Source organism: Dasypus novemcinctus, chromosome 6 (genome assembly GCF_030445035.2).
Source record: "Dasypus novemcinctus isolate mDasNov1 chromosome 6, mDasNov1.1.hap2, whole genome shotgun sequence".
Taxonomy (NCBI): Eukaryota; Metazoa; Chordata; class Mammalia; order Cingulata; family Dasypodidae; genus Dasypus; species Dasypus novemcinctus.
Genome location: NC_080678.1, coordinates 21959455 through 21981830, shown reverse-complemented (window position 1 = coordinate 21981830; position 22376 = coordinate 21959455). Strand labels below are relative to the sequence as shown.

Below are 22376 nucleotides of genomic sequence, written 5' to 3'. Positions count from 1 at the left end.
CAGCCCCTGGTACCTCAGAAAACAAGAGCAACAGCAAGCCAGATTCAAATGGCATTTTCATACACTATGTAATGATTTTGCTAATTTAAACGTATAACATGTTTTACCATAATGTTAATGAATGAAACCAGTGGGGTTGTTTAAAATATTTTTAACTTTTTTTTTGAAGTAATGATAGATTTACTATAGAGTTGCAAAGATAATGCAATGAGAATTATATCCTGTATCCAGCTTTCCCTAATTTTAACTTAATCTTACATATAACTGTTTTATAATTTTCAAAATTATGAAATTAACATTGTTAGAATACAATGAACTGAACTAAGACTTTATTTCAGTTTCATCAGTTTTTCCACTAATGACCTTTCTCTGTCCCAGGATCCAGGGTATCACATTACAGACTGTAATGTGACATTGACATTACAGTTAGTCAATGTCTTCTTAGTCGATGAGGCTGTTTCAATAAATCCACAACTGAAATTGGGAGTTATGGGTGAGAACTTCAGTCTTACATCAATTTGGCCACCAAATTGTTCCAGATACCCTAAAATCTGGATTAATTCAGACCGTTCACGAGCCAGGGTACTGGATCTAATTGCCTGGCCCTCTGTAGATTGAGCAGATTGAGGTGATGCCTTTAGTCTGCGTCTTTAAGAGAAATTCCCGTGAGAAGCATGGTTGATTCGCTGAAGGAAGTTGTTGAGGACACTGACCACTGTTAGTCCGAGAGGGTTTCATGTGGGAGGCACTCTGGAAGAAATGCTTTCCCTTGGTAGTTTCAGGAATAGTTATGCTCCTTTCTAAGAAGATAGCGTCCCTTTATCTCATGGATGCTGTCAGTCGGAATTGTAATAGGTGTTTCTTTCTTTACAACTGGTAGTTGCAGCCAGGTTTACTGTCAGCGGGAAGAGTGGTCAGGGCTTGGACGGCATGTGAGCCTTGTCTCCCTTTGTCTCATCTTTCTCATCTACTTCAAACTGTATCTGACTAAATTGTAGTACGCTGTCCAAGGCTTGGTTTTTTGGTTTGTTTTTGTTTTTAGAACCACATGAGCAGTAAATAAATAAATAAGGAAGGATGGCAATAGATTGATAGACTGATAGGTGGGATAGGAAAGTAGCTGGCAGAGACTTCAGCGACTCCCGAATGCATGTGCCAGACTGTGGCAGTAAATTCAAGGCCCCCCTCTCTGACGTTGCTCAGCAATTCACTTTGGTGGCAAAGCCTTCCCCACTTTGGGTGCTGGGAAGTTTTAGAGAAATACATTTTTTAAAAGTAGAGTTTGAAGTTTGTTTGTTTGTTTAATTGTATAAGCTAATCATTCTATATGGAACACTTAAAATTTGTAGAAAAGTAGAGAGAAATCACCACAGTCCTGACACTCAAACAAAGCCTCGGCTAACGCTGGGCCGCTTCTGGAGACTTGGGGGTTGTGTGGAGTCTTCTTGTTGAGAGACATGGTCCTGTATGGCCCCACTGGGGTGCCCAGACTCCAAAAGAGCTTTAGGTTTTGGCCAGCTCAGGGTCTCTGCCCCCCATCCCAGCCTGCGCTGCTGCCTTCCCTCCGCTCCCACCAGTCAGGCGATTCCTGATCTGGACATTGATTATGGAGAAGGCCGTGCCACTGAGAAGCAGCCCCGTGGCGAGGGGGGGAAGGGGCAGTCCCATGGCGAGGGTGGTGGGGGAGGGGGAGCCCACCTCCTCTGTCTGCCTCTTGCTGCCTGCAGCTGCAGGAATGACAGAGGTTCTCTAAGCCAGGTTGAGAAATGGACACAACTGCGCCTCTGTCAGAGGACATGCCCCCAAAGGCATGGAGCAGCATCCTTGGTGCACAGTTAGTGCTCAGCAGAGTCACTCTTAACTACCGTTTTCACCATTTAAAGTGAAGCCAGTGGCTATTCTAGTGCAGTTTGGAGAACCAAGCGCTTCTAGGCCCTCAGCCTGAGCGGGGTGCATCCACATCAGAGGCACCCCCACCCTGGGATTAGGACAGTGGGTCAGCTCAGCTCCTCTCTCCTTGGAAACGTATTTCCCTGAAGCTATTAGCAGGTTTTGCCACCTCGTTATTTTTGTTTCCACACTGGCGATTTCTTGTCTTCTAGCCCCCTATCACTCTTGCCTCCTGTGTGGTTAAAGATCAAGGGAACCTTAACAAGCATGAGAGAAAGGCCGGGTGACACCAGTCTTGCCAAAAATAAGGGAAATGCCCGTAGCTGTGAACGCAGCAGCCTTTGCCAGGTGAGGTTTGGCTCTTAGACCTGCTCTTGGCAAGTCTGGATGAGGCTCCAGATGGGTATTTGAGGGACAGGAATGCTGCAGGCCTGGCTATGTCTAAGACTTGCTAGTGAAAATCTTGATGCAAAACTCTTGGAGTTCTCATGGCTTCACATTGAAGTATGCCATGATTAAGGAGAAAGGAACCTTTCTTCGGCAAGTTTGCCAGCGTAATAAGGCATGTGGTAAGAAATAAAAAAAATACCTTGACCCTTTTCTGTCAGATTCCATATCCTTTTCCTGTTACTTTGACTATCTTGGGTATGACTTCTGCTTCCTGGACCCTTTTTCATCTATTCTTGTGTTCAGAGAACCTGCCTCTCTCTGCAGGAGGGGTGACCCCAGCTGGGGCAGACTTTGAGAAGCATCCAAATGTCCCATCTGTGTTGCTGTAAAGTAGCATAAATGGCAGGCCCCATCTGTCCAGGGTACATTGCATAACAGAATCTGCTCTATATTTTGTTGCTCAAATCGTAAGATGGATTTAGGTTCTACCTGTGTCATCCTGGGTAGAGAGGAAAGCTTTGGAAGTTCTCTTCCTAACATGCTCACCTAGGAGAAAATGGAAAATACTTGCATCTTCTCATGGGCTGCCCTGAGGAGTAAATGAGATGATATGAAAGTGCTTTGCCAGGCTTGGCACGTGGTGGGTGCACAGTGTGTGTGAGTTGAGATGCTGACAGTGGAAAGTGAACTCAGCAAGACTTCTCTGTGAAGCGAGCACAGTACAGCCCTGCCAGGGCTGGGGAGATGATGGTCCCTGGCACCATACCCAGTTCAGAGCAGCACTTAGCTCCTTCTCAGCCTCACTCAGGAACTGGATGTCTTCTGGAGGAGTGATTACCTGGCTGCAGGTGATTCCAAAATAAATGCCAGTCTCCCACACCCCAACTCCCAACTACTCTCCTTATCTGCAGATGTATTTTTCTCACCAAAATCCCTTAACAGCAGGTTAAACACTGTAGTATTCTACCAAAGGGGTGCTGATGCAAAGTCCCAGAAATCGGTTGGCTTTTATAAACAATATGTATTTGGGGTCAAAGCTTACAGTTACAAGGCCCTAAAAGGTCCATCGTGAGGTTGCTTTCTCACCAAAGTCAGTTGGCATGTGTTGACCCAACATGGTTGCTGATGTCTGTCTGGTCTCTCCTTCCTAACCTTCATCTTCCTCTTGAGAGTCCATGGACCTCCTTCTTCCTGGTCTCAGCTGTAAACTATCAGGCAAATGGCTCATCTCTCCCCAGGGCCCCAGGATCCAAGCACGACTTGAGCTCTCTCTTCTGGTATGTCTCCTTGAGTGAGTGTCTGTTTAAATAGTCCCACCAAGGGGATAGGGACTCAACCTGAGTCACACCTTACTGACATGGCCAAATCAACCCCCTAATATTAAGCAGTAATTTAATCAAAGACATCTCAGCTGAATCTGATGCAATCAAAGGGTACCACACCCAGAGGAATAGATTAGTTTACAAACATAATCCTTCTCATTTGGGGATTCATAACTAATCTTGAACTGCCACAAACACCCTGGGCCCAACATTCCACTGCCCTTTCCATGCTTGCTTTAGCCAGGGATTTTCAAATGTTTTGTTACGTTTTGTCACATGACAGTGTTCACAAAAAGCCAGTAATGCATAAATGGGAACGTGTGTGCTGTGTGTGTGTGGAGTGAGAGAACAATAGAATAATGAACCCTACCTAACCCTCCCATCCTCAGCACTGACCCTGGGACACACCCCAAAGTCTCCAGGTCCCTGGGGAGCATTTGAAAGCCACTACCATGGACAATTTAAACTGTTTCCCAAAGGTGCCCCCCGGCTCCATCTCCAAGCTTTCTGCCCACCACTATTACTGGCGACATCTCTAGCCCCCTGCCCTTCCCCTGCCTAAAGATGTTCAGTTGCTCCCTACGCCTGCCCCAGAGAACCTGCTTCTTACCTTGGCATTGCCATTCGCTGGCTGTATTCCTTGGGCAAGTCACTTAATCTGTGACTCAGTTCCCACATCTATAAAATGGGGTTGTAGATGAGTTTAATTCCAATCGTGCAGATAAAATGCTCAGTTCTATGTCAGGAAATCTTAGATGATAATGTTATATCTGCTATTTATACACATATGTTTCTTACTATAAACTTGATTTAGAAAATGTACAATCAGAATGTACTCCAGAATATATTTGCCAGGTGCAGTGGATGTGCCATGATGATGGAAGAGGTTGTTGATGTGGGAGGGGTGGGGTGGGTAGGGTGGGGGGTATATGGGGACCTCATATTTTTTGAGTGTAGCATATAAAAGAAAAAAAAAGAAAATGTACAATCTGATGTTCAGTATAGGACTTGGACCAGACATATTTGCTCAGTGAGAATTTTGCCTCCTACATAGGTTTGCTGAATTATAACTTGGAACCTTGTAGCAGTTTGATATGACTTATGAATTCCAAAAAAAAAAGATATTATGTTTGTAAACTGGTCTCTTCCTCTGGGCATGATACCCTTTGATGGTATTAAATTCAAAGATTGTACGCTTATTTGATTGAACCAAGATTAGGGCTTTGATTCAACCATATTAGTACAATGTGACTCAGGGTCGAGTCCCACCCCCTTGGTGAGCTGATAGAAACAGACACTCACTCTTCTCACAGAAGAGGAAGGAACGTGGTCATTTCAGTCCTGCCATGTGACAGAAAGGAAAAGGCTCCAATGGCTAAAGTCCTGGGACGAGATGAGTCCTAAGCCTGCCTGTAGCTAAGAGAGAGGAAGGCTGAACTCTAACAGATTTTGGCAACCATCTTGCTTCATGTGGTGACTGACTTCGGTAAGAAAGGAATCTTGAGTTGGACTCTTTAGGGCCTTTTAACTGTGAGATTTTACCCCAAATAAACACCCTTTATAAAAGCCAACAGATTTCGGGTACTTTGCAACAAATCCCCTTGGCTGACTAATATAGACCTCTAGATCATTATTTCTCATAGTCTCATAGTCACAGGCCACCTTCATCCAAATAAGCCTGAGTGTGCACAGATAGATGCCTAGGCTCTGTTCCAGATCTAATAGGCCTACATTTCTGGAGGCAGGGCCCAGCAATCTGCATTTTAACATTCTGATGTGCCCGGCAGGTTGAAACTCCAATGTGGATGTTAAGCTCTTGTCCCTCTGGTTCCATCCCAAGCCCACATCTCAGCCTTGAGATGGTAGTTCTTTGGTCCCATTGCCAGCAAGCCATCTGCGTCAACAGTAATTTTATTTCAAAAGCCTCCACCCATCCCATGCTGTCATACAGTCAGTCCTGTGCTACAAATATTGATGTCAACGCAACAAATTCTTGCAGTTATTTGTCCTCTGGCTGAAGTCAAGATATTTTCTTGGGATCAGGGCTGTTTTGAGTGCTCAGGTCTTACTGTATCACAGTTCACTAATAATAACAAAAGGCTCTTGGTTTTTCATTCACTTACTTTCATGGGGAAGGCTTATTCTTGTTGTACAGCAGGAACTAATTAATTATCTGCTAGTCTTTTGTATTTTTACCATTAGGCCGAATTTACGTTGCAGAAGAAGCCATCCATACAGAATGTGTCATAATTACTGTTTTGCAATTTCACACCAGCAAAAATTTATTAAAACTTCACGACTCATTAATAGTAAGTGATCATAATCGCTTAATAGAAAAGGAAACTGTGCTAATGACAGCGGCTTTGATTAACGTATTTGACCTTAAGTCATGAAGTCAAGTGAAATTAATATCGCTGAGTGTTGAACATAAGGTTATTTACAGTGCACATCATTTCAATCATCATAAAAGGCAAATAAACTAGTCTTGAGTTTGGCTAGATTTGAAAGCCTTTTAACTCTTCACAACAAATTAAGGGAACATAATGAACTCCTATACAATGACAATTAAGTGACAGGATGTGAGTAGACACAGAAATGGCTCTTCTCTGCCAAGTGCTGTAACAATGTCATTCAGTAGGCTGGGTAAACACACAGAGGCGTTACTAGGGTAGAAGCTTGTCGCAAAAGAAATCAGAATGGTAGGTAGAGGCTTGGCAATCTTTTGAAGACTTTAATCTCTCCTAATTAGGTAAATTGGGATTACATAGGAGGCATTGTAATCCAGAAAAATAGTAATCCCATTTGTAAGAACCAGCTACCCCTCTGGATGTCATAGACTCTGGCATATGTCCCTGATGCAGATCCTAGCATGGATGTCAGCATCTCCTTATGCCCTGTGAAGTCTGATGACTGGATAGTAGGGAAGAAAGAAAAATGTACAAAATTCCATGGGGGCAGGGATTATATTTCTTGGTTTACCAAAAATAGCATCTAGCACATGGTAGACCTTCAATAAATTTGTAATGGAAGAAGGAATGGGCATGGATGAAACTCAGTTCAGTCACTCTTTCAAGGAAAAGTCAGTGAGTGTTTAGACTCCTAGCACATGCCTGACCTGGGTCACCAGTGTCACCATCAGTTTTTGTTGTCATCCTCTTTAGGACAATCGCAGTTGCCAACATGGGAACTTCATACCAGCTCCATGAGATAAGGTCCTTTTATTTACCATATTTGACAAATGGGGAAACCAAGGTTCAAAGAGGTCAAGCAACTTGCCCAAGAACACACAGCTGGTAAGCGGCAGGCCTGGAAAGTTTATCTCCAGAGGCTATCCTCTTTAGTGCCCATCAGGGACACACAGAAATGCCTGAGTCTGTCACCTCTTAGAGGTGTTTACAGACTTATCAAGGAGGGGAGACTTGTGTACACAGAACTACTAAGTAAAACCCAAAATGACATATGAGCAAACCAGTGAATGAGGTTGGCCCTGAGAGCTGTGGATGCCCCAAAGATGAAGAACTCATTGTAAACTGAAATAAGCTGGAAGGCTTCCCAGAGGACAGCTAAAGGCTGGGTAGGTGGTGGCAGTAGGTGAATGTGGGAGGTGGGCATGCAGGTGTGTTTAGAAGGCAGTGAAGAGATCTGCTTGCTTGGCTGCAAGGGGAAAGTTGGAGAAAAATTTGAAAGGTAGCTTTGAGTCCAAACCTGGGAGGCCTTGATGACCTGGCCTAGAAGTTTTAACTTTATTCTGTTGGTGACCATGGAATTTAGGAATATCAGTCCGGAGAAAGGTTGGAGCCTAGATTCAGGTATGACAGCCCATGGGGCCAAGGAGGCTGGCTAGTAGAGAATGAAGGATGGACATGAGGGGTGGCAGAGCCCTGCTGGCTAATGGGATAAGGACAGGGAAGGAGAGGAACTGATCAAAGTGAATGTTGGGGTTTGAACCTGGTGCCTGGGGGTGAAGAGAATCTCCATCAGGAATGGTTGATCTCTTCCTCTGAGGCCTCCCTGAACCTGCACTCCTTCACTGCTCCTCTCCCTTGCAAAAGGACTGCTATTAAGCAAAAGGACCCAATCGCTTACACTAAACTGGGAATTTAGCCTTGATTCATCCTTCACCTCCAAGCATCAACAGGTTCCATCAGCTCTCCCAGAACCTTCTCACTGTCTCCATCTCCTCTGTGAGTATCGCTTTGGCATGGGCTGCAGCACGAGCTTCTGTTTCTTTGCCTACAGGTGGGTATCCAGGTGCTCTCCCACCTGCAATGCTGTGACATCTCCCAGGTCCTCTGGGCCCCTACCCCCTCTCCAGCCTCTCCCATCTCTCCCCAGTCACCCTGAGCCAGTTATGCCTGATGGCTTTTTCTTTCTTCAACACAGCACATCCACTCCTACTTTGCGGCCTTGATGCAGGCTGTTCTCCCACCCGCAGTGCTGTTTCTCTACTTCCTTTCTGACATGTGGACTTCACATCTGACGATACCTCCCCAGAGAGTCTTTCCCTGGTCAACAAACCAAAGCCAACCCAAGTCCCTCTCCTTCATGACATCCTGTTTATTTCACAATAATAATCGCCTTCAGGTATTAACTGCTTCACCATGTGCCCACTCTGGGAGCTCCTAACCTGTATTATTGCACAAGATCCTCTGAGTCATTCAATAGTAGATGCCATTATTATCTCCCTTTTACAGGTGAAGAAATATTGTCACTCACACTTACTTGCTAATTTGCTTATGACCCTAAATATTCCCCCATCTCGATGTAAACTCAATGAGAGGAAAGACTTGTTCTCTTTTATCCTCCACTGTATCCTCTGAGCCAAGAAGGATGCTTCTCACTAAGCAGGCATTAATATATTTTAGGGAAGCAGGCCAGAGGGGTTGAGAGAAGCTGGCTTTGTGTGGAAAGGTAGGAAACACTGGACGGTGGGTGAGGGCACACTGATGGCTCCATGTGTGTCACCTGCACCTTTTGGCAAATGAAGCTGAAGAGCTGGGGAATGAGCCTTCCAAAGGGAAGAGGAAAGTGATAGAAGAGCAGAGGTCCAGGAGCAGAACCTTCCAGAATGAGCTGTGTGTGAAGATATACAGGCAAAGTGTGAAGTTAGATCTCATTAAAATGTCACCAATGACATGATCGCCTGAAGGACCGTTCTTTTTTGCTGCCAGTATATCTCAAATTAAGAAAAAAAATCCAAACACATAAATTGGCTGTTTCTATTACAAACAGATTACCGATTTAAAACCTCAGGTTTCCTTAAAGATCTGATTCCTTCACAGCTTTGAAAAATGATGACAATTTGTGGGAAGCCTCTTCCGGAGCCAGGCTGTGGCAGGATAATATGGAGGATACAAGGTAGACGTTAGAATCGGACTGCCTGGGTTCAAATCCTGGGGTCGCTTCTGATCCGTGGACTTCAGACAACTTGCTTAATCTCTAAGCCTATTTCCTCATCAGCACAATGAGGCGGCTGTGAAGATCAAACGAAGTCTTTGAAGTCACCCAGTCGAGTAAGCACTCAATAAAAGAGGAGGTCCTGGGGAAATGAAGCTCTTCAGCTCCAGATGTGACTAACAGGGACCAAGCAGGACGAGAACAGAAGTGGACACAATAGTTGACAGGCCTGGAGGTCCCTGAGGGTGCCAGAGCAATCCGGACTTGGCTGGCTTTGAATGTAGGGGTTCCTGTGTGGGGCAGGGTGGGGCCAGCTTAGCCAGCACCTGGAGGTTATTTGGCGACCTAGAACATTCCTGGCATCTCCCGCCCCGCCCCCCCCCCCCCACACACACACCTTGGATTCCAGTAAGAAAGCCACCATCCCATCCATCTGCTCCATTTTTAATTTCTTTTTTTTTTTTTTTTTGATCAACAAGGGCTGAGCCTTCTCAGTTTATCAGCATGTGATCCCCTGGCAGCCTGGCCGTGTGTGGCTGAAGTTGGCGATCCCCTAAATTGCAGAAGGTGTTATTCAAAGAACACTTAATACCCTGTAAAAAAGTGACTGAAAAACTCAGCAGAATGGAAAAACGGAGTATGTGGGTGTACAGCTGTGCTCGGCTAACGCTGACGGCAAATTGAAATAGTTTGCAGTCCTCATGTGAGTGGGAGGGCTCCAGAAGAGGAAGGCAGAACGCTGAAGGAGAAGGTCACGTCCGCGGTGGGCTGGAGGAAGAACTTCTGGGCTGCAGGGTCCCCTCTGCTACAGAAGGGACAAAGGCATTTAGGGGATCCTTAAAATGGAGGTGATCAAATAGCTCCCTACCCGCCATGGGAAGATCAAAGCAGGACCTGAGTGTGAAGGTGCTCTGTAAACCGGAAAGACCGCCCAGATTCAGGAGACATTATTTGAATACTTGACGCATCCTCCAGGGACAGAAATATTTTGGAAGAAACCAGCTTTGAGCTAGAGTGTGGTTGCTTTTCTGTTGGGTACTTACACACAACGGATGGTGTCAGGGATTCATTTTCAGTTAACTAGAGAGAGAAGCAAACAAATCAGAAACACTTATCACAGGAGTACCTTTTTTCTTATTACCTGTTTTACATTTTCTTCTCATTTTGGGCAATATTTTCTGAAAACCCCTTCCTGAAGTTGGAATGAAATGCTGTCAAATCAAATCAAGGAATAAAACTCACTTTCCATCCACCGATCTTTGTTGGCTCCAGTCCTGATGTAAGAGGGCTAGAAACTGCTTCAACAATTTGATAAAGGTCCTCAAAGGTAGGGCTCCCTAAACTGCAGTGCCCTCTCGTCCCCATAAGTTTTAGAGGCTTGGAGCAAAAGTAGGAGTGGCCACAATTTAGAGAGACAGAAAATAGAGACGGAAAGATTTTCCTGAGCCAGTCACCCTGCTACGGGTCAGTCCCTGAGATGGAAACACAAGCCTGGCCTGCCACCTGCTCCACTCTAGCAAGAGCTCTGCTGTCATCCCACCAGCCACAGAAGGCTCAAGGAGAGGGACAGTCAGATGGAGAATCGGACGCGGGCCACTGAGTACCTGCAGAGTTGGAGCTGGGTCAAGCGCTTCTGAAGTTGTATGTAACAGCAACTGTGTTTTTCTGGGCACAGTCTGTGGGTAAATTAGATCTTTAAAACACTTAGGCAGGCTTTTGTCACTTGGTGTTAAGTGTGTGTGCTGCAACTACTTTAATTGGTATCATGTGTAGAGAGAGGGACTGAAATGGATGTGAGACACCCAAGGGAGCTGTCCTGGCACTCGGATGTGTTGTCATACTTCTTTTTTAATCGGTTGTGCTTTTCCTTAAGGCGAGGGAGGCAAACTAATTACCTTTTGAAGACAGGGTCATGCCGTAGTGTGACAGCTTGGGCTGCTCTGGTAATATGGCTCCAAGTGTTGGTGGGAGGGAAGCAGGTGGCGATGTGGGTCCACCTGGGAGCTCTCCTGGCCAGAAGCCAGGAGACTTTCTTTCCACAAGGCATGAGAGCCAAGCATACTAGCGTAAATTGGCACTGCCTTGGGAAAACTGAATTCAAACCGCACTCTTCCTCCACTAACTGTGCAACTTTGCATTGCTCACTTGCCGTCTCTGAGCTTCAGCCTCTAGTGCAAGCTTAGGTTAATTCTATTCCAGAGCTGCTATGAGGACTGAATGAGCTCATGCACATGGGGCCCATCCATTCCTGTCCTTGGTGCACGATGAGCACCCAGTAACCAACAGCCATTATTATTGGGAGCCCCCTGAGGGCACCCTCTCAGGGAAGGGCTGACCCTTGACAATTCTGTGACTGTTAACAGCTGACCAAGCCTCCCCTTGGGCTGCGCAGGCCCTGTGCGGAGATGCCGCACCCTGAGTCACCAACCACAGGGTAAGGAATTACTTTAAAATTCTCCTGCACACGCAGTGAACAGCAGGTGACCGGGAGGTGCCTCTTCCCCAAACGGCAGCAATGAATCTTGCAGCCACACGCTGCTTCCTGCGGAGGGTGTTCCTGGCCACAGTAGGACGTTCCAGCAGGGGGTGTGCTCTGCACGGGGGCCGTGTCACCTTCCTTCCTCCAAAGAGCCGGGCTCAGAGGCCGAGGCTGGATTCCAGCATTTGCACCATTCACCCTCCCTTTGCTTTTTATTCTTTAACAGTTGGTAAAAGTAATACATGACTAGAGTAAAACCTGAAATCTCCTGGCAGGACCATATTATAGGTACTTATATATATGTACATATGCATAACTTCCCAAAATGTATACAAATAGGACCATATTTTCCACTGCCCTATATCTTGCCTTTTCACTTATACCTCAGACTGCTTCCAGTTTCCGTGGAGGTCCATCTACGTAAGAAAACAAACAACAGCTGCATAATATTCCCTCAGCTAAAGGCACAGTACGTTCTTTAACCACTTTTGACGGACACTCAGGCTGTCTCATTTTTGTTTTGCATTTGTCACTTGTGTTTCTTATGGTTTTTTTGCTGTTACAGATTATTCTGTGATAAAAATCCTTTTGCATGCATCTGGGCTTACTATGCAAGAATGGAGGGTGAATTCATTGCAGTGGGAATGTTGGCTCGAAGGGGACGTGGATGTCACCTTAGGACACAAACTGTCAAGCAGTTTTTGAAAACGATTGTCCTTCTTTCCACACCCACCCACGGCATGCCGTGTTAAAAGCGCCGCTTCTGCAGGCCAAGTGGATGCCTCCTAAACTCGGAGAGTTCTTTGTCTGCTGGCCTGGATGAGAGAAGCCAGTCTTCCCGAGGATAAAACCCATCAGAGCAGCGGCTCTGCCCGTTTATGTGATTTTTATGGATACCCCTGCTCGTATCTTTCACATCACTGAGTTTTCGTTTATGCTTTATTTATATCACCAAATGCAGGCAGTCTTGTATCTTGTTCCTGTCACAGTTTTTACTCACTTTCTTGGCATTTCCTTCAGGGTTTTATTAGTCATTTTTTGTTCCGGCTCCTAAAATCCCTATCACCTGCAAGCTGGGGGTCGGGATGTGTTCAGAAGGTGCCTGAACAGGAACTGCCTGCCCAGGGACCTGGGTGTCCCCGGCGCCCCCTCCTCATTTCTGTTTGGTGAATCAGAGAACAGCCTCGTCCTGCCCCTCCCCCTGGCCCAGCCCTGCCTGTGCTGACACGCTGGACGTCCTTTCTCTGTGAATGAACTTGGGCATGTCAGCAAAAACCCTGCCCGCGTGCCTCCCACCCCCGCCCTGCAGAAGCCCAGGGCCAGGTGAGCGTCCTGGACCTGTTTTGTTAGACCTTCAAATGCCAGGCCCAGAGGCAAACGCTTCCAAACTTTTAATCCAAACCAACTCGGGGATTCTGTGGATTCTGCCCCAAATCATTCTAAACTTGGTCCTTTGAAAGTAAGCCCAGGAAGTAAGGGAGGAGAAAAAACCTGCTGAATGAAAAATCACAAAGAGAGAAAAAAAAACTTGTCCTGCAGAATCCCACATAAAACACAGTCCTGATCCTATGGATGGGAGAGCCTTCTTGCTGTTGAGAGGACGAGAGGACGGAGTAGTACACGGTAGCAAACAGCAGTGGCTTTAGTATTTTGCCTTAAAAAGGTGACACAAAGCTAGAAATGAAACTCCCTGCAGGGACGTGCGGGAACACATTTTTGAGCAACCAGGATCATGATCTCTTTAGAGGGATCAAATCCAGCCTCAAGCCATGCCCAGGGATTTCCTTCCCAGACATCAGCCTGGATGCTGGAAATAAGAAAAATAGTCCACTCACAGTCTACCTTTTATAGAGATGCTTAGTATCTATATGTTTATATCAACAGTTCAACGGAAGTATGACGGTATCTGCGAGAATCACAAACCTAGCCACTAATAAAAAATGTCACCTTAATGGCATAAAATATTAGATGTGGCCCCTACACTAGAAATGGATTGATTGGGGCACTCGGAAGTGAGCTATTAGGTTGGATCTAAAACAGTGATCCCAACAGGGGTGGTTCTGCCTCCCAGGGGACATCTGGCAGATTCCAGAGATACTTTTGGTCTTATTAGTGGGGGGGAGGAAGGAGAGGCAAGAGGGAGATTGCTACTGGCATTGACCAGGGAAGAGGTTACGGAGCTGTTAAACCACCTTTCCTACACAGGACAGTCGCCCACAACAAAGAATTAGCCAGGCTCAGAAACCCTGACTTAACAAAAAGCATCTGGGTCAGCCACGCTCAGCAGACCTCACAAATCCTAACCTCCTCCACTGTCACAAAATCCCAGTATCTCGACATTGGAGATCTTTCTGGGTTTGAAGATATGAGGGTCATTTTCTAGGGGAGTAGGCTAGAAGAATCAGACACCATAGTAATTTTTTTTTTAAGAAAACAATGTTTATTAGGATATTTTCAAGTGGGGGGATGGTCAAGGGATAATGTACATTCTGTAGTGCTCGAGCAATACGCTAACAGAAAATTCAAACATCACAAAACCACTTCCAAAGTCCAAACAGCAAAACTTGTTACTTCTACATGGGGATGTCTTCCATGGGTGCTGGGAATAAAGTACGTTCCAAGCACAGCTGAGCGAGGATGCTGTGTGGATCTGACCCCAGTGGAGTGTGCAGGTTCCTTCAGAAAAGCAGGTGCACAAAACAATGAGATACACGTATTGTCTTCCACGAGTCACTCAGTAAACCCACAGTAGAAAATGGAGACCAGAAGGACAGTTGCCCGTCTGTAGCCTCTGGTAACTGAAGGCTTCAACAAAGCTCCCATTACCGCTCATCCCACCTCAGGTGAGGCTGGATGTTCGAACCCCTCTCCCAGGAAGGACAGAATGCTAAATATCAACTGAAAAGCAGAATATTTTATTCCAGTCCGCCTGTACTGTTAACCTGCACGAAACAGAAAGAAATAGGCTGAGGCATCCCCTCAGGTTAAGTGTGAAAAATGCAACAGCATCCAAAAGAGTTAAAAAAAAATATCCCACATCCTAAATCTCACGCAGCTTCTCAGCAGGAGTTGGATTAAACAGAGAAAATAATTTCAATACAAGGGATAATGCACACGAGATGCTAAGGCGCTTTAAAGCAAACTCCATGGTGAAAAGTGTTTCCCTCGATCCCTTGAGGGAAGGAAGGGAGAAGACGAGGAAAGAGAGCTAATTGGGAAAAGCAGAAGGGCCTGGATTTAGGTTTCTGAAGCCGTTCCTTCAACCCTCTGAGGACAATCAGCTATTTCTGAATCCAGAAAAGCACATCAGAAATGTCTGATTACAGAAAGACCACAGCCAAATAAGGCAGGGCAGGCAATCTGTGATTTGGTTCTATGGTTTCCATTCTCTTTTCCACATTTCAGCAATGCCTTCAGCTAAAGCTGAAGTTAAAAAATAAAAAAATAAAAAAAATTTACAGATCAAGCACGCTTTGCATGCCAGAAACATAATGCTGGATCATACAGCCTCGCAGTCACTGCGACACAGAGCTTTAGTGATCAAGGCTCACGTGCCAGGGAGCCCAGAGGCCCAGGCCACCTCCCCCTGTACCTGCTCTGCCAAAGGCACCCCAGGCAGCCCTGGCAGACCTTTCCCCACTTCTAAGGCTCCTGGACCTTTCCCCACTTCTAAGGCTTCTAAGGCTTCTCATATCCAGGGCATCCACGGGACTTTCCAATTCTTCCTCCTACTTCACTCGAGTCTTGTGCTCTACATTGCGTTTAGCCACTACCAGGGTGGCTGTGCACATTCAAAGCCTTGCTATTTTGAGTGAGCTCCGCTGACTGCTTTCCTCGGTCAGGGCAGCCCTGGCCTCTTATTCCCACCTGTCATCAGGGCTGTTACCTGGCAGCGGTGGCGGCTCTGCTGGTGTGCCTGCCTGGCCAGGCCAAGCTCAGGGTCCTCTGAGCCTCAGTGGTGGGAGCCCATTGGGTTCCATGTGGTGCTTTCAGGCTCAAGCCATGGGTGGGGGTGTGTGCCTTGTCCATAGTGGGTGAGCAGCTAAACACACGTGGGCTTGGACTGACTCTCCAGAGCCTGGATCTGAAGAACAGCCTCACAGGTTATTTAGAAAGCGAGCTCGGTTTCTCTGAAAGATGTCACACCGAAGGATTCCGCCAATCTGGAAGAGATGGGTGTTCTCCTAAGCTGCTGTCAGAGGTCTTATATTCTCAAGAGACTGGTCAGGCAGCTACAGTCCAAAAGATGATCCATTCCACCAGACTAAGTGTTCACTCACTGTGCGGAATTCACGAGCACTGGCTGTGCAGCTCGGGAAGCTGGCAGGGGCCGCCATCCTGGGGTGGGGAAGCGGTCTGCCTTTCTTGCTCGGGTCCTGCACTTGAGGCACAGTGACACCTCACGTCCTTCAGCAGACTTACTGGCTAATTTCCCACAAAGCTCACCCCATTTTGGGTCCTGACCTTTCTGCTGAATGTGGTGGCTTGCTGGGACTGGCTGGTCATGCTCAGCTCCTTCTGGGGACAAGTGCTACTTCTTCATCTCTCAGCAGGAAACACTGTGGGCAGATTTAAAGTCTCTGATGCTAGTGCTTTACTAGATGCTTTATCTTTCAAGGTCACCTTCAATAACCTCAGGTGGATACATTCATGGTCAATATAAAATAACTCGATGCCAGGAAGACTATGTAGATAGGCCAGTTCTTGCTACTACAAAGGAAGCCCTTCAAAGTGTCAAAGGTTTTCATTCAACCAGCATTTATTAAGTGCCTACTATGGGCCATGCTTTCTGCTAAGAAAAGGCTGGCTGAGCAAGAAGAGTTGTCAAGGCCAAGGAAGAGGCTGATGGGGACTGTGGCCAGTCTCCTGGCACAACTGGGAAGTTGATAAGAAAGCCCCACCTGGAGTGAAGAGAACTGGCAAAACCTTCTATTGAGCTGGTTCTGGGCTTGGCAGCTGCCCTTGAGCAAAAATAAACTCCCCATGGCAGTGGGACAAGATGCTGATATTGGCACCTGCAAAGAGGCAAACAGCCGAAGTCGCAGCTGTGCTGGTCAAATGAGCTCGGAGACCTTAGGGGGCTGGGACCTCGGTGGCTATTAGCAGGCTGCGCTCCTCTGCAGGCAGTTTATTGAAATGGGGCTGCTGCAGCATTCCCACCCCTCTGGGCTGGGTCTCAGATCAATCAGAAGTGCAGGTGGCACGTCGTGCTGAGCAGCCAGTCCCCAACCTCCCACCCCACGCTGTCCCTGGGAGGGAGGAGAAGCTCATCAGAGAGCTCTGAGGACAACAAAGGGATTCCTGGCAAGGATGTGGAGGCAGGACAATCCCAAAGCTAAGATGTGGGAGCTCAAGGGAAACTTATGTGGACAAACTTCCTACTGGGGGATTAGCATCATCTGCAGATCTGGTTCCCGAGAGAAGTTTCTGCATCTCCAAAGAGCCATGGTTAAGTGTACAGGCATCGAATGGAACAGAATTGATGTGGGTAGGACTAATTTAGAGTGGTTAGGATGAAGAATTAATGGGAAGGGACACAGTTAAATACTTAGGTAGTAAAGAACCAGGCAGGGGTAGGGGCATCAGTAATTGATACAAAAGAGAACTATCTTAAGACAACGAGCCTTGCAAAATAGCCCACCAAATACATCCTAGGACAAGGCAGCGGCAAAACCCACAGATTGAAGTCCTCTCCAGGGAGAACATACTTCAGAGCTACAGTTATCACAAAGAATTCCAGACAATGAACTAAAACGAATGGCCACTTGAGAAGAAAGCTGTGTCAGAGTCAAAAGCTGTCAGATACAGACATGTGGTGCCTATCTTAGGAGTAAGAGGAAAAGTCAGCTTTTAAGAGTATCCAACCACACCTCCAGCTGTTTTATTTCCTTTTCAGAATTTCTAAAAAGAAATTCCTTCCTCTCGTGCCCAGATATTAGCTCTGCCTTTCTTCCAGGCTGCAAAGGAACTGCGATCTAGTTCAAGGTGCTCTGGGTGTTTTGTTTGGAGAAGTTGCCTCTTCTGATCAGCAAGCAGCACCAACAGGCATGTGATCCATTCACCTGGGACACGTGATTTCTCACTGCACCTGGATTTTGCTTCATCTCTCAAAACTCTGGAGCTCAGTGCAGGCAGGCCTTTCTGCAGTAACTGGACATGGGCCGGTGGTTATTCACTCACGTCTGTTGCCGTTAGCTTTTAGGTCTGGTTTGAAAAATACCAGAGTCCCTGATCTTTACTCACTGTGACCCAAGAAGATGGATCTCACATGGTCTCTTCTGATTTATCAAAGAGCAGAAGCACGAGCAACAAAGATCACAGGGCATGAATCTAGGAGATCAACAACAGCGTTGACAGAGAAATAGAAAATGTGAATTCACTTAAGCGTCCCTTTTCTAGCACACAATTTATCGACTCAAATAAGTAGTGCGTGTCTGACTACAGGAACGAAAACTTGTTTTCCAAAAGACAACTCCTCCGAGGCCACTGTTTTGTAAATAATAACAGAAATGCATTTGAAGCTAGAGTCTAAAAAGGAATTTGCTAATTATATGAACTCCCACTGCTCTTACATCTTTTTTCCCATGTTCTTTACACTGACTCAAAAATGCTTCCGCTCTCCCACTTTCCTAGTTCAGCAGATGGAGTGTTTGGAAGTCTCTGATTTAGAGTAAAAAGAAGCATGTGCGAAATATGGTGCAACTGTAGATGAGCCATCCTGGGAGTGTATGCAAATCACAAGTCTTAAAATAGCCCAGGCCAAAGGCCATGGCAGCTCTGAAGGAGCCCTTTCCTATATTTGATGAACTTGTAGAGTTTCTAAAAGGTTTTTTTTTTTACTACAGGATAAAGAATTTTAAAAAATAAACTACACCCATATCACACTTTGGGTAATGTATATTATATTTAATAAAAAATAACCTATGTGAGTTTCAACTTACATTTCTTTCTGTTAGAGGCTGGAAAAAAACTCTGATATGGAAAAATAAGTATTTGGTTGGCATCCTGCATTTCCCCTCTATATTGTGCACGTCTTCCTTCATGTGCTCTATCAAAATGCTCAAACATATATTGGTCAAAAACATTCATCATCAAGATGGAAAGAATGTGCTTCTAATCAGTTTGGCAAATTTGCCTTTCTTTTCTCTTTATCTCAAATAAGTAGGGCACGGCTAGACTGACCTGGGAAGTCATGGGCTACATGGACGTAAGTTAGTTACTGTGTTTGTTTTGATAAAATCAACTGCAATGAGAGGCTTTTTCTGAGTGGGCCCAAACCTCAGCAGATTGCCCTTGTGTTTGATGTCGAACCCCCAAATTGCAGGGGGACTTGAGGTCAGGATGTAATGAATCATTTTTGCTTTCTTAGCACTCCAGGGAGGACATCAGAGAGGTAAAAGATTGAAACATGTGTTTGTCTACTGAAGTCCTCCTGCAAATGGTGGTGTTTCAGTGTCACCCTACTAAAGTGACATCACACTGAAAACCAGAAATGCTTGGCTTGGTTTTACGAGAATCATGACCCTCCTTTCCCCTGTTTATTTAATAAGCAATTTATTTTCAACTTGAGAATTTGGTAACCCTAATATGCTTTTAACGCTGAGAAAAACTGAGATCCTTGTTGGTGATAGATGAGGCTTTTCAAAATTTAATTTGTGTGTTGCACATCCACGCATTCTTCAATGAAGGCTGCTCTTGTTAGCGCCGATAACTCCCATTTCCTCTCTGGTCATCTGAAGCTAATTAGAGCCGCTGTTTACTACAGAAGTAATCAATAGCTTTCCAGAGTGGATCACACAGAACCAGATCCCTATGTAATTAGTCCAGTGTAGATACAGAGAGATACTTTAATTAAAACAAAATATGCTCAGTAACAGATATGCTCTCACAGCTGAGACATTCCAAATATTCCAACACACTTAATGTGTTTATTCAAAGCAAAAGTCTTTATGAAACATTCCACTGATCACATACAGTTTGGTGTTCGATGGATTTCCCTTGAAAACATTTGGAAGTGAAAAAAGTCAGTAATTAGTATCATACATTTGTGTTTATTACTGTTTGGATATAAATGCACTTCAAACACCAATAGCGCTAAAAGACTATGCCTTTAATTTGGATTTAATAGATCCCCTGCCCCCCAAAGAATGTGATTAACTCTTACAAGGAAAACATCAGTGGGCAAAGGGGATCAGGCTGTCATGTGCCCCACGGAATCCCTCCACCAACCCCTCTAATGTGGGAGGAAAGCGAATGCTCCCCAGCATTCTATGCAGGTAGTGTTTCCTCTGTTCAGTTTTGGTGACACGTGACACTAGTGCTCAATCACTGTTGATTCTGCATCTCACCTCCTTGAACCAGACTTCAAAAGTGCACTTTAGGGTGTATTACTATAAGGAGGAGGATGACAAAAGACATCCAGCTATCAAAGCCTGACTCCCTCAACAAGGATCCTGTTTTGTTCTGTTTATCGGTGCCAACTCACTTGTCTCCACAGACCTAACGTCGACCCTCTCGAGCCACACACCTTCTCTCGCTTTCGCATAGTCACAGTCTGTCATGGAGGGCATGCAAAAAGACGCAAGCAGATTCCTCAGATGCTCTTGAGACCAAACAGCTCTAAACTGCGGCGACCAAGCCATCGCTGTCGCGAGTCAAGACAATCCTTAGAAGAACTGGGGAGGGATTGTTTGAAAAGAGAGAGCAACGCCTCCCTCCCTTCCCCACTCCCCTTCCAGTCAGTGCTGCCTCTGTCAGGTCACATGGAAACCAAAGGAGTGGATTCTGTTAACTGGCAATGGTGCCACGAGATGCTGCCAGACATTGACAAGTGGCCACACTGGCTTCCTCACAGCTGTGCACACTTGCATTTCGAGAAATGATCGAAGACAAAACTGGGCTGTTCTGTTTCCTCCTGCCCGTCCTCGATAATGTGATGCAGAGCTTTCTGCTAAAGCACGGGGCTCCTTGGCATCTGCTTTGGAGGAGCTGTATTTGTGAAGTTAATACTGAAGATAACAATACTGTATGTGAGGCCAACGAGCTCCAGGAATTTCGTATTAAACCATCAGTAAAAAAATGAAGACAATATTATTACTTCCAAAATATAGAAAGCCAATAGTTGAAATCATTTCGTAGTAAAATTTTTTTCTACATATAACCTCAGAAGTGTAACGAGGATGAGAGTAAAAGCATCAGCTATATTTGACTCGTTAGTTTAAGAGCTTCTCAGGTAAGGCTTAGATCAAGACACGGTGACATTTCAAGCTCACGCTCACCATTTTGACTAAATGACACACTACATTTGGATGTGACAAGTGCTTTTTGTTTTGTAGGAGACTGCAGAACTACTTACAGTATAGAACCATTAGCGAGGAAAATGCCAGTACATACAGAAAGGGGAACATGAGTACGGAGCTTATTTTCACCAAGTCTATCCTTGGTGACAATCTTCACTTTGTGACCAAAAAAAAGCCTGGCACCAATGCTAGGCTGCAGTCTGTGTCATTAGAAATCAAAGCCATTACATGAGATATGGAAGATTTTTCAGAAATACTAACTCAGCTAGTAAAGGCCAGCATTAAAATTGTTAAAATATGTATCATCATTATCATCACCTTTGTCATAACAAACATAACCCCAGTTTGCTCTACAGCCATTTTGAGTAGAGCATGCCCCAATGCGTTTCGAGTTTGGAACATAGCACTGCCATCCAGTATTCCGTGTAAGCTTGTAAATACCACCGGAAGTTTTCTTAAAAAGAAAAAAAATCCAGTTTGATGAAACTGTTTTAGCAGTGTCTCAACTGAGCTCCTAAAATTGGAATTTCAGATACACAAGAGGACAGGAAACAGATAACTTGGTTTTTGTCTTTGTACATGTCCACAGTTTTTGAAACGCAGCTAAGATGTTTCTGACAAAGTTAAAGACAACAGGGCAGACAGGGCCATGACCACCAAAACCAGCAGTGGGCTCGGGCTGCAGCTTGGAGGAGCAGCCATTGATTTTATGATTATGTGGCTGGAAGCACCAGCAAGACCGTCCTTTTCATAGTCACGCTGTAAGAGAGAACGTTTTCATTATCACCCACGGCATGTATTTCTTTTATCATGAAATCACACTCTCTCTTCCCTCCCCCACCCCGACCCCCAAGTGGCTCGATCACTCCCTAAAGCTGACCCAAGAGTCCTCCACTGGAACTTTAAAGCACTGACTTGTAGTTTGTATGGGAAAAAAACATGGACCTGCGTGAGAACTGGGTAATTTTGACAATCTGAATGCTTACTGCTTGCTTACTTCTTGCTCCTCTGTTATGGATTTAAATCCAGGAGGGGATGAGATTTGAGCTCAGGGATCCATGCCATGCCACTCTCCAGTCCCATGCCCAGATCCCATGGTAGCGGCATGACATGGAATGTATCCCCTTCTGGGTACCACCGATTGTGAAGGAGTGCTCCAAGTCCCTCCTCATCAGGGAAGGAAGGTAGGAAGAATCAGCTTGGAAATTATGCCCAGCCAAGTAATGATTCGGGCAGAGATGTGTGTCAAATAGCATCCGAGATGGGCAGTGCAGGCAACAGCCTGTCCATCAGCCGCTTCAACCCTGGATTTTATAGATGAGAAGTAGAGAGGGCAAGGAGCATGCCCTGCTTGTCAGTGCCAGGCTTCTGAGATCTCAGCCAGCACAGCTCTCCTTCCCTAGGATTGTCTCCTCCATCTCTCCTTCACCAGCATCTGGTCCATCCAATAGCGCCACATGCCCAAATAATGGCATATACTTGTCACTTAACAGAACAATCGGTCTTTCTCACCTGTAAACTGGGAGAGTGGTGTAGCAGCCCTATCTACCTCTGGGGGACTTAGGAGGGTCAGAGAAGTGTGAATACAGGACATCGGGG

General features: G+C 45.6%; 1 protein-coding gene across 4 annotated transcripts in view; it reads right to left on the bottom strand.

The window, feature by feature from the left end:
- Nucleotides 1-13895: 13895 nt before the first annotated feature.
- GFRA1 (GDNF family receptor alpha 1) overlaps nucleotides 13896-22376 on the bottom strand; it is a 214877-nt gene continuing 206396 nt past the window's right edge. For all 4 annotated transcript variants that reach the window (XM_004448035.4, XM_004448033.5, XM_058298319.2 and 1 more), the window contains one exon: nucleotides 13896-21536. In XM_004448035.4, coding sequence (XP_004448092.1) covers nucleotides 21381-21536 — 156 coding nt within the window. In that variant the 3' untranslated portion in view covers nucleotides 13896-21380. The remainder of the gene's footprint in view (nucleotides 21537-22376) is intronic.